This window comes from Gossypium arboreum, chromosome 7 (assembly GCF_025698485.1).
Source record: "Gossypium arboreum isolate Shixiya-1 chromosome 7, ASM2569848v2, whole genome shotgun sequence".
Lineage (NCBI taxonomy): Eukaryota > Viridiplantae > Streptophyta > Magnoliopsida > Malvales > Malvaceae > Gossypium > Gossypium arboreum.
In genome coordinates this window covers 18,312,354-18,324,831 of record NC_069076.1, presented here as the reverse complement: position 1 = coordinate 18,324,831, position 12,478 = coordinate 18,312,354, and the positions used below count along the sequence as shown (strand labels likewise).

Genomic DNA, 12,478 nt, shown 5'->3' with positions numbered 1-12,478 from the left:
TTGGGGCCGTCATCTTTCCTTTACATCTTAAACGAAAAATGGTTAAAATACTTTATTTTTTATTTTTTAAAAATTGGGTGGCTGAATTGAAATTAGAGTATCAGCTTTATAAGCTCAATTAGTTGCTATTTTAGATTAGAAGACGAAATAATTTTTGATTTATTAACTAAGTATAATGGGTTAATTAATTATTAATTTCCGAATTCCGATAATGATTTAATAGGATGTTTTAAACCTGGGCGACCCATGAACTCCATATTATTTTTACACTACAACTTTATCCCTCCTCTCCCTCTTCCCCTGCCAATCAAACTTTCATGTTTCAACACTCACCGCCATTTTATTTATTTCTTTTTTGTTTCCCTTTTAGAACCTGAAATTATGGAAGCCAAGAATTAAAGCTTTTGTTTTCCTTTTAATGCGATAGTTAATTTCTCATCTTTTTTTTTTTAGATTTTTGATGTACCGAAACAGAAATCCATGGCTTGTCTAAGTCTTTGCCTTCCGGAAGGTGAATTTGTCGAGTTGCTTGAACATGTTCCTTTATCAACAAGGCGAAAATTGTTACTTTCTCCCACCGTCCCGTTCGAAAATCTAGTCGAAACCTCCAGTTGCCTGGTGATTGTTTAAATTATTATTTTATTTCATTGAATTATTAGTTTTTGTGTTGCATTGTTCATATTGGCTTTATCTTTGACTGCATAAAAATGGGATTTTAGAGTTTATGACTGTAATACTGAGTTAGTCGTTACTTCTATTTGTGATAAAGTTTGAAGCAGTGGGAGATTGTGATGTATGCTTAGTTAATGAAAACAAAAGGGAATGACAGAGTGAATAAGAATGTGGTTTCAGATGATTTTGTCTTTTTTGGGGTTATTGGACAATTTTCTTTTTCCTAGCAATTGTTTATCTTGGGAAAATTACTGTTCTCACACTTGTATGCCCATCAAAGCTTGAATTCTTTCAAGGTTCTGGGAGCAGACATGTTATTGTTATTACTTATGATATTGCTCTTGAACTTCGGAGGTGAGTGGCATGAGTTCATTTTGGTTAAAACATAAGAAGAGGGGTAGGATCCATAGAGAGGCATGCATATTTGTTCTCTTTTATTTAGTGTCTGCAGGTATATATATATCTTTTTACTCAATTCCCTAAAGCCTAGGGCCTGGGGTTTGTGATTGTAACTTAAAATTGCTCCTTAGTTAATCCATTGATCTAGGATCTGAAATTACGTACGTAATCTATTTTTCTTCTCTGTTTCTTTATTTTCTCACTCCTCCCTTGTTCCCTTGAGTTATTAGTAGGTTGGTAAGAAGGGAACAGATCTACCTTTGTATCATAATTGCCTTTTCCCATTGACATTGTTTCATAACTTAGTATGGAGCAAAATGAAGCCCAAAGGGTAACTGGAAAATGGAACTTCTTAGTTCATCTGGTTTCTTTTTTAATTAAAGTTCTATTTTCTCTGGCTGTTCAGTTTAGTTAATCTAATGGCTTATCATGTGAGGTGAAATACATCTGTTGAGCTAGAGTGAATTTGCTTGGAACATCTTGGTGTAAGTAAGCTTGAGCTTTCATCTTCAGCAGTTGAAATGAACTTGACTATTAGTTGGATGAAAAATGAAATAAAACTATAAGTATTGTCATTTATCTGACTTTTAAATTAGTTATTTCTGGTCAGAGAAAAAGGCTATCATGCTCTTTTGACTCTCTTGTTTGCGTGTTTCTTTTTTTTTTTTCCCCATGTTATATATATTGGAGATTGACATGCGCCCTCTCTCTCTCCCTCCTTGCTCTGCCCGAGATCAGGTGGATCAGCATTTGGCAAAAGATAGTCCTAATTACAAAGTTACTTCTGGTGCTATTGAAGTTGCAACTAACAAAGATCCATTAGATTCTGCTGCATTTTCTCAAGATTCTCAGCAGGCCTCTTCTTGCCATGATGTAGGTTTGCCTATAAATGTCAACAGTGAAAGACATCAAGCAGATGAGCTGACAGGTACTGAAGCTAATGCTGATGCTTCCAGATTGCAAATTAATGCCGGTGTCTTTCTGCCACCAAATCCAGTGCCGTCAAATGTTCCTGGTGTTATCAATGTTGACTGTGCTGATAAAATGCTGCCTAGTTTATCAAAAGAAGATGCAAATAGTTCTGCTACTACTGGTGTTATAACTTCTTGCCAAGATGTAGATTTGCCTATAAATGGTAACAGCCAAGGAAGTGAATCTGACCACCCGAAAGGTAATCAATCTGATGCTTCTGAACAGGAGAAGATCAATTTTGATGTGCCTCTGTCTTCAGATTTTTCTACTATTGAAAAAGTTGTCTGTGCTGATAACATGCTGTTGAGTTTATCAAATGAGGATACAAATAATTCTGCCAGTACTGGTGTTACGGGTGTGAATATGATGGATAAAAAGCTCAGTGACTTTACATTTGGTGAACTTGACCACATTGTATTGAAAGACAGAAGAAAATTGCTTCTAAAAAGGTGCTTCTCGCTGGTGATTATTGCTTATTCCAAGTTAGAATTTGGGTTAATATGTTATACTTTTTGAATTTGCCACTGTTCTTATTTATAACTTTCCAGGAAATTTATGGAATTGGAAAAGCCAGCTGTAAAGGTAATTTGTCTTCCATTTTTGAATTTGGAAGTATGATCATGCAAGAATGCACTAGTAGTTAACTAGTTATAAACCATGTTGACGGGAAAATGTCATTTTCAGTTTTATGTCTTTTACTTATTTGTTTTACATACCCTCTTCCTATGAAGACAAGGATTAAACGGGAAAAAAAGTTGAATATGAGTTTTTTTCCCTCCTTGCTTGCTCTTCTCTTGCCTAACTGGAATCGCCAAAACCTGTTCTAGAGGTAAATTATCTTTTGTTTTTTTAATGTTGGAAGTAAAGCCTCTGTTGTCTTCAAAGAGTTCTGGACATGCTCACTACATGGTAGTTCTTATTCATGGCTACTACCAGTTTATGGGGAAACTTTCGGTTTTTATCATTTTCTTGTTTACTTTCTTCTTTATTCCCCTAACCTCTTTTATACAATGATTGAGTAGATGTTTAATGCAAGATTTGTTGCTTCTGTATTTTTTTGGGGGTCGACATTTCTCTACTGTTTATGGTTCACCGGGATAATTATATTTTTGGAGGTCTGAACTTTGGTTTCTTAGCTGGAATGGTCGATGTGTTGATCCTGCTGTTTGAGTAATGTAATGTATGCTCAAATTCAGGCATTTTCCTTCTCCTTTTTGAAGTATTTATTTTTGCTATTTTCTACTTTTTATGTCAATTAATGGTACACAGGGCATCCCTGTGGGGTTGAGAGAAGATACTATAGCTAATTCTACCAGGAGCATTAAACAAGAGCTTCAGCCTATTAATGGAGAATGTTTAACAGCTCAAAATCAATTTAATGATATTCCTATAAGAAATGCTGCCAATCTTTCTGGTTTTTCAGCAAATGATTCATCTAGTTTGGAAGACTCTGCTTGGAGGAACAAAGAAAAGCTTCAGTATGTTGATGTAAAATCCTGGTTGAGTGGAATTGAATATAATGACATACCTAACAGAAGTGCTTCTAATTTTCAAAGAACTTCTTCCTCTGGTACATCGATTTATATTCTTCGTGGGCTGTCTGTTACAGGTAACAACATTAACTATTGCCTGGTTGTTGTGTAGGGACTAAATCTGATAGGTCAGGACAAAGAATGGGAGATAGCAACATAGTTTGTCCCTCTCAGAGAACATCAATGGAGTTTACATTGCGTGATGGAGATGATTCTGTTCCTGCAAGTACAAATATATGCAGTTCAGCTTTGAATACTTCGGTCAAAGTGAAAGTTGAACCATTAGATTATAGTAACTTGCAAAACCCAGAGAGGAGCACTTTTGGTAACATGGTATCAGTAAAGTGTGAAGAGGACATCTCTGATGGGATAGACCATATGCTATTTCGAGATCGGATGAAGCTGCTTACACCATTTGAGGATTTTAAATTGAACTTTTCCAACAATTTTGGGTGCTTGGGCCAAAGTGAGCCTGCTGCCTTTGGATGTAGCCTCTTTGTTTCAGAACCTGCCAAACCTATAATGATAAGCCGTCCAAGGAGTAGAAAGAAGACTGCCACGTAGGATCTGCCATTGTTTTATTTACACTCTTAGCTTTTGGTCTCAGTAATTGGTCCCTCAGGATCTTTGCTTGTGAAAATTTGCAGGGATTCGGTTGTAACAGCATTAGAAGAAGATGCACCTGAACTTCTCAAGGTACCGTATTTTATTATACTTTCTTTATGGCAGGGTTGGTTTTCTGTAGAAATATCAATTGGCTGGTAAAAACAACCTAAACTGAAGTGTTTGAACAGTTTATGGAATGCAAGTTAAAAAACTTTGGTTACCCAAAATCGAACCGAATTTGATTTTTATTTAATTATAATTATTTTTATTTTTATGATATAAAATTCAATATTTTATCTTTAAAATAGTGAAAATAACTTAAAAGTTTTATATAAAAATATATTTCAAAAAAAAAAACCATATAAAAGTTATTGATTATTTTTATTTACTTGAAAATTATTGTTTTTCAGAAATATTTATAAGAAAGACTAAAACTTTGCCAAATAATATTTAAAAGCCATAAAACAAAGCTCATATTGTCAAAATAAGTCTGAAAATCCCAAACGAAAAATGAAAATGGAAAAACCAAGAACCAAGCTGAATTATGGATGGTTTGAAAAGTCCAAAAAATCTGACCAAACCAAACCAATATTACCCCTATTTGAAGGTACTAAGGCTGCATTTTCATCTTCTGGTTTCTAAAATATTTCAGTTGCAGGTGTTGCGTGATCAAGGTGTGTCAGTTGATGAAATTAAGCTTTACGGGGAGTCAGAGAATTACGATGCCTTAGATGAATCATTCAACGAAGATAGCTTCTCAGAGCTTGAAGCTGTGATGACAAAGGTTGAAGGATATGAGATTGAAAATTCATTTGCTGTTGCCTTTTACACTTGTTTTGTGCTGTTTTGTGTTCTCTTTTGTCCATGCACTTTGATGCTTTCTTCAACGCAGTTTGATAGATTGATTTCTTAAGATACTTGCAAAAAGTTGAAAAACTAAGTGCTAATGTTTGGTTTATTCAACATAAGCCAACAAGTAAAGTGAACTTCTGTTGATTTAAAATGGAGCTAGACGTTCTGATGGAGAATTCTGGATATGCTTGTTAGAGATTAAGTTGTTTAGGATTTTATTTTACATTTTATGGGTTTGATTGTGATAGGTTATTCCATGTTAACTAATATTTTACTTCTTTTCTAAATTATAGGGTAGATTTAAATAGGTGCTGCACCGTGACATTATGGCTTCTTTTTTGTTATTTCAGCTCTCTTTTTCAGATATTTACCGTTGATGTTTATCGCAACTGACCATAGTAGCATCTATTATATCCGCAATTGTGATTAATGCGATACAACTAAAAACACGTCTGTGCCCACAGTTTAAATCCATCTTTACAATCGATATTTTGCATTTTATTAGGGTTTAGGTGAAGTTATGATAAATCAAGGGGACTCTATTGATGTATTATTGATATTTTCTGGATTTTAAGTTTCGGTTTATTTGTCTATATCACTTTCACTTTCACTGATCAATTTAGATTTAATAGTATTTTTTCCCAATCATTGCTAAGAAATATTCTATTTGAATATGCTTTTAAGTTGTATTTGAAATGGAAAGACACTCCTTTTCTGCTTATGGCTAATAATGAATTGAGTGGTATAAGGCTTGAGAATTTTATTCTGCATTAAAGTTGGACGCGTGGAGGAACTTTTTATTTTGCACTTCCTGGCATAAGTTCAACTTGGTTTTAGTTTGGAAGAAAACCTTAACCAAATGACTCTTAGTGGTCTGAAATGATTTGTGCAGTTCAAATTCCTTTTTCGGTCTTTACTACTGATAATTGTGATCTGGTAGGATCAGTTTGAATTGTCCAGGATAGGAAGTTGTAAACTTATTTTGTTATTTCATATATTTATGCATGCATGTAGACATTATATGATGAAAATGTATCTATTTTTTGTCGATGGTTTATTCAGGTTTAAGAGGCACACCTTAAGTTCTAAAGAAATTTGAAGTTTGTAGTTTTCATTTAACTCTAAAATGGGCATCTAGGAAGCATTTCTTCTATAGTTTCTCTAGTGTTGTCGAGGTGTGTGCCTAGGCACGCCTACGCCTTCTGCCTTAGCACTAGACAACAAAGACATCTCAAACTCTTTTGGGTGAGGCACAATTGATTAGGTGCAAGCTTGATGCACCTGAACTTTTGTAAGGCGATGATTATAAAGAAAAGGCCACCTGATTGAAGTTCTCTTTGATTTCTTTTAGTTTTAACTTCATTTTCATTAGATTTTCCTTTAATAGTAAGAAAGGGGATAATATCAAACTTTCTAGTTCTAAATGTTTGAGTATTCAACAACAGAGATAGAGGACCAAAAGGAAATCATTCATATTGGCCAACCAAGAAACTTGCATGTTTTGTAGGTCAACTGAACAGCATTTTATTATCATGGTTATACATCTTAAGCGTATTTTATACACACACCCACACAAGACATGCATATAGAGCGTCACTTCACCCAGACTAGTGCCTTGTGCTTGAGGCAATATAAGGGTCTAGCCTCAAAATTGCCCCTTGTACCCTTTGACAACATTTTCTCTTTGAATATGAAAAGGACAATACTCCATGCACCACATTTTAATTAAATAGAGCAGGGATGTTCATTATCAATGAACTGAAATTTCTATAGTTTTCAAGATATCTTCTCTTTACCACTTTGGCTTTTAATGCTTTTCCTTCCAAAAGGCTTCTGATTTTAGCTTTTCTATGATGTTTGGGACAGCTTTTCTCTCAGCGCAGCCATTTTTTAAAGTTTTCTTCTATACGATGTGCTAAGGGCTCAAAACCTAGTTATTGCTTGGCTTGCCTATTCTCACTTGTGGAGCAGGTAAAAAGCTTCGTTCAACATCAATATCTTGAGTCTCTGTTTAATAGTAAACTTTTTCATTTTCAGTTGTTAAATGCTCATTTAATTATAATTTTTTGAACATTTTCTATTTTTCCTACTCTTTCAGACACGTTATCTGCAGTTCCGTAGATGGCCAGTTGAATGGGGTTGGTGCCGGGATCTTCAATCATTTATATTTGTCTTTAAAAGACACCACAGGTGAATAATCAGCATCATGAGTTATGTTTATAAGTCTACAATTGCTATTTATTATTTTGGTTGATGAATATTTTTATGTTTTCCTGATTGCAGAATTGTACTTGAACGTCCAGAATATGGTTATGCAACATACTTCTTTGAGCTGTTAGATTCCTTACCTGTTGGTTGGCAGGTGATGAGATTGGTGACTGCCATGAAGCTTACTAGGTGTGGCAGGATAACGCTGATTGAGAACAAACCATTATCGGTAATAATTCATTCATTTTATCTTAGATTGTTTCTATTTTTTTTGGTCAGAATAGTTGGAGATCTTGGCAAATTGAGTTATTCATTTTATAAACTTTTCTCCTTTTTTAGAGCAATTTGTAATTTACTATCATAATTATGAAAAGGGGACTAGTTATAACATTATAAAAGGAGAAATTTTATGATTGCTTATTTTGTTATATTTTAGATAAAGATTTACCATAAAATGATGAGTTTTAATAACTTGGTTACACATTAGAAGGATGGTAAAATTGATGAAGATGTCAACATAGGATCCTAATATGTTGGATGAAATAGAAAGTGTATTAGGGTTCTTTTTGACTGCCAAAGATCTTATAAACTCAATGAAAAATTTTATATGACGGTGATAAAATGTTCAATGCTAAAAGGCATTGAGTTCTGAGGCTGCAAAGTAACAGCATGCACAAAAGATGGGAATGTAGTTGAGATGAGAATACTTAGGTATATAAGAGAGGATAATATTAAAAACAAATGTCCAATAAGGTGGGGAGGCACCAATTTAGGAGAATATGTGGGAAAGGCTTTGTTTAATCATTGTACATAAACCCGAAGAGTAGGCTTTCTTTTATTATTTTCTAAAGCATTGGTTTAGTAATCTGCATGTAGACTGAATTGTTTCCTTTTCATTGTTACTTGATCTATTCTAGTGCGTAGAATCTTTTTTTTCAGAGGATCTGGAGGAAGCCTATCATAATTTTTATTTTAATAGACTATGAAAAGGCCTATATGAAATTCCTAGCTTGAGATCATCACAAATATGATCACTTTTTGAGGTTTTCAGAATTAAGATTCTACCAACAACTAATTGTGATTCTTTGTGAAGGCTGTCTGTTGTATCACCATTTTCTTTTTTCATGTTGAAAGTAATATTAGGTACTTTGTTCTTTTAGGTTTACATTTTCTTTTAGATTGGATGAAAAAAATCATAGATTTCTTTTAAGGCTTTGCGTTCCTTGGATGCTACCAAGAGAATGTTCCTCCATTCCTTGTTAATTTATATTAGAAAAAAATGAGTTTGGAATATAGAAAAGAAAGGGTAATATTGATTTGGGTTTTATTAGTTCACATGCTTGACTAGATGTTCAGTTGTGTGACAGTAATTCATTTGTTTTCTAGAAATAACTCTTCATGGATAATTGGGCTATAATTTCGTTAGCCTTGCTTTTTTTCTTCTTTCTAGAACAGAGCTTTCTAAGCTTGATTGCAGGAAATTGACTAGTATGTCAGGCATCCTTTTTTTCTAGGTTTCTCTTTTCTAAGATTGTAGCTAAACATGATATGGAAATTGACAGTCAGTTTGACAGTTTGTTTTTTTTTTTTTTTTTGCGTGTGTGCAATTTGAAGAGTAAGGAAGCAGCACTGACTGCATCTCTAAGCAGCACTGACTGCATCTCTATGTCAGTTGATATGGTTATATGTTTCACTCGAGTATTTTTGTCTTAATTTTTGTTCAGGTTGGCGAAGACTTGAGTGAAGGTGAGGCAAAGGTGTTAATGCAGTATGGTTGGGTCCCAAATACTGGCTTGGGAACAATGCTCAATTACTGTGACAGAGTTGTCCATGATAGAAAAAATGAGAGCGACAGCTCGGAATGGAGATCAAAAATAGGAAAGCTGCTAGTAGATGCATATAACGGTGGAACTATTGTCGCTTCTAGTCTTGTAGAGGATGTCATCGAAGAGGACAGTGAGCAAACACAGATTAAAACGGAACTTTGATTAGAGATTTGACCCCCAGAACACAATATTTATCATGGCACAAAGAAATTTGTGCAAAGCTATTATGCAATCAGCCAGTGACAGAAGAGCTCAAACCCCAGTTTTCATGTTCTCTTAGAGTAGGAAATGTCTATTTGACAATTACTTCCATATATTTATCTAGGTAAGGTAGGAAGTTGTGGATCCTCCAGTTTTCTTGTGTATGCTCTGCCTTCATTTAGTTTATTCTTTAATTTTACTTCTTTGGTAAAGTTCAGATGCAAGATATTTGGAGTAGACAAAGACACACAAACACATTAGAATCTGTTTTAGGTTAACACTGAATGTAAGGTTCAGAAACACAAATCTTCCTGTTTATATTTTTAATATAAGTTTACATGTTGACTTGCAAATGTTGCTCATAATGTTGTTTTGCTCTCAGGATTTCCCAAACACTTCACTCCCTATGGTTTTCGAGGATATGCTAGTTGTGGTGGATAGGGAGATTTTAGGGCTTCTAAATAGTCTTTTGTTTTAGGCTCCTTTTGTTATTCATGTGCAAATCTCTAAAACCAAATATGCATCGCAATGCCAACATGCAACTTTCCTAGCTCTACACACTAATAAGATAGAATCAGTGACTCTTGAATAGGGTCATTAAATTGGACCAGCTGGGTTTTGGTTCAAAACAATGTTTTTGGAATCGGACTTGCAGTTGAATTGGTCTGATTAAAAGTTCATAAAATTTTTAAAAAACTATATAAAATATTAAAATTTTATAAAATATGATTCAGCTGGTCTTTTTAATTCGATTTAATAAGTTTATACGAATTCCTGAATTAATTGAACTTTATCTCTCTCCAAAAGATATTTTGATTTTTGGTCTCAAAGTTACAGTCGTTTGGAAAATCGAACTTCTTTTCGGTAGGGATGCATGTTGCAGGGCCCTATGTATGGTTGGTTCTTTCAGCAGAACCTCTTTTAGGCTATCAAAAAATTCGATTATAAAATGTGACCTTCACTCTCTTTCACGAGTTTTAAGTAGCTAACCTCACAATTTGGTTATCTATAAAAATTCATCCACGTGGAATTAAAAAATTAAGGGTAAATTATATTCAAGATTACTCTAAATAGAGTTTATTCTATTTTGATCATTCTAAGGTTTTTTTTTTTTTAATTTAGTCACTCTATTTAAGATAACTGTTCAATTAGTTACTAGCATTAGAAATTCAATTAATTCATCAATAAATTATTGATGTGACATATTAACTAATTGAATGATGAGATATGACATTTTTTTACTGTAATTATTCTAAAATATTTTTTTACTGTAATTATTCCAAATCACATAGATGGTTGGATTTTCCTTTTTGTTTGGAGAACCTGTCAATGTTGTTAGTTTTCATGATTTAAAGCTCGTTATCAAGATTTCAAAAGATTTTAATTCCATGAAAACAAATGACATTGATAAAGGGGATATCGCATTTTATTATAGGTTGTTTTTAACTTTTAGACTAAAATATGATATTTTAAATATTAAAATGAGATAATAAAAATTTTAAATGCTAAAGTGAAAAAATTACAATTCAGAAGCCAAATGTTGACATAATTCATAACTTTTCATAACTTGAAGATTGTTATCAACTAAGCAAGTTAACTAAAATTTGTAATTTTATCAAACTTGTGTTTTTAAAAATAATGTTCAATAAGCAATCAAACATGGTTTGAAATTAATAATAACATATAGGGTAAAGTACAGAAATGATCACTAAACTACTCATGCGTTCTATTTTGATCATTAAACTTTTAATTTTTTCAATTTAACCATTAATCTATTCGAAATCAAATTTTTTTGTCTTTGAACATTAACAGCCGTTTTAAATTTGATGGTAGTGTTGATCTGGGCTTTTTTTTATTGATCCAATAATAAATTAGCCCATTATTGTTTACACATTTTATCAATTTGATCCTAACTATAAAAAAAATAAACAAATTTAACCTTCAATGTTTACAAAATTTGTCATTTTAGTTTAAATTCTATAAAATTCAATAAATTTAGCTCTCAACATTTCTAAAATGAAAATTTTTAATTTTTAAAAATTTTGTAAATTAAAAAAACAACACCACCCGAACTTCTATTTCTTCAACCTTTATTTGTAATAACAAGTCGATTCTCCAAAAACTAAACAACCAATCCCCTTATCCCCAATCTATCCTCTTTTCTATCTCAGACCAATTGACCTGACGAGTTGACATCAACCGACTATGACATGCAAGTTCACAAAGCTGGCTGAAACAAACATATGGCAATGGTAGGCTACCTCCTCAAGCATGTGAAAGATGGGTGCTTCAACATCAATACAAAATCCTCTCTCTTGATCCTCGACCCTTTGGTCAAAACTTTATTTCATTTAGACAAAGGCCTCATGTGCAAGCACAAGTTTGATTTATTTATTGTGCGTCTCTAAAAAATCAAAATGATCAAGGAGTCGTTGTGCATGATTCAAATTATGATGGGAAATGGTGGGTTGAATGCCACAATCTTTCATTCGATCATGGACGTGTTGACAAAGAAGATGGAGGAGGTGTGGCTAGTGGCAGATCTGATGAGTCATCAAAGTTTTGCCAGACTTGATGACAAATAATTTTTTTTACTAATAGCTAGAGCTGTTCGTAGGTTGAGTTTGGACCGAGTCTTAACAAAGAGTTTTTAAACATTTTTTCTGCCTAGGCCCAACCAGAAATATGGGCCTGGCATCTTGTACAAGCTCGGCCCTATTTAAATATGGGTAATTCGGGCCTATCCCAGCCCCACCCAACAATAAGTAATTTGACAGCATAAAACAGCATCTAGGAGGAAAAGGAACAGCTTATATTAATTACTAAAGCAAAAAAAGGGAATGCCTTATATCTGGTTCTGGTAGCACAAACATCAGAAATAGGAATCCTGTTTCATTTGCCTAATTGCAGTCCAATATCTGACATCTCCCATCATAAATTGAAAGGATCCTTTTAGTTGGGGGGAAACTACACCTAGGCCTTGCTTTGTTTATTCTTTTTCTAATTTTAATTACTGATTTCACCTAAAAATCCTCCAACAGACTTCACTGGGAGGAAGTCGGGACTTCACTGGGAGGAAGTCGGGGATTCCCCAAGGAGAATGGCAGAGAAGAGAGCTGTCTTATGGAATTTGACGGCAAACTATGAAAAACAGCTCTTGGTTAGAAATGAGGTTTTTAGACTTTTAGGAGTTGTTCGGCTTTGGGTTTT

The 12,478-nt window shown here is 33.7% G+C and overlaps 1 protein-coding gene across 2 annotated transcripts; it reads left to right on the top strand.

The window, feature by feature from the left end:
* The first annotated feature begins 219 nt into the window (after nt 1–219).
* LOC108454180 (uncharacterized) lies at nt 220–9,621 on the top strand. Of its 2 annotated transcripts, none has more exons than XM_053030931.1 (11): nt 220–618; nt 1,810–2,492; nt 2,592–2,625; nt 3,313–3,613; nt 3,688–4,135; nt 4,223–4,271; nt 4,840–4,965; nt 6,900–7,004; nt 7,132–7,223; nt 7,317–7,470; nt 8,966–9,621. In XM_053030931.1, exons 1-11 carry the CDS (start codon nt 481–483, stop codon nt 9,227–9,229), a joined length of 2,394 nt encoding a protein of 797 aa, XP_052886891.1. In that variant the 5' UTR covers nt 220–480; the 3' UTR covers nt 9,230–9,621. The 2 variants fall into 2 exon arrangements, with proteins under 2 accessions (XP_052886891.1, XP_052886892.1); XM_053030932.1 differs by having other exon boundaries at nt 515–618; nt 1,949–2,492.
* The last annotated feature ends 2,857 nt before the right edge of the window (nt 9,622–12,478 follow it).

Excerpts from the sequence above, each read along its gene's own strand:
- LOC108454180 (XM_053030931.1), top strand. The coding sequence starts at position 481 with ATGGCTTGTCTAAGTCTTTGCCTTCCGGAAGGTGAATTTGTCGAGTTG. Across the intron at positions 3,614-3,687 it reads TCAAAGAACTTCTTCCTCTG|GGACTAAATCTGATAGGTCA; the intron begins GTACATCGATTT and ends GTTGTTGTGTAG. Across the intron at positions 7,005-7,131 it reads TATTCTCACTTGTGGAGCAG|ACACGTTATCTGCAGTTCCG; the intron begins GTAAAAAGCTTC and ends CTACTCTTTCAG.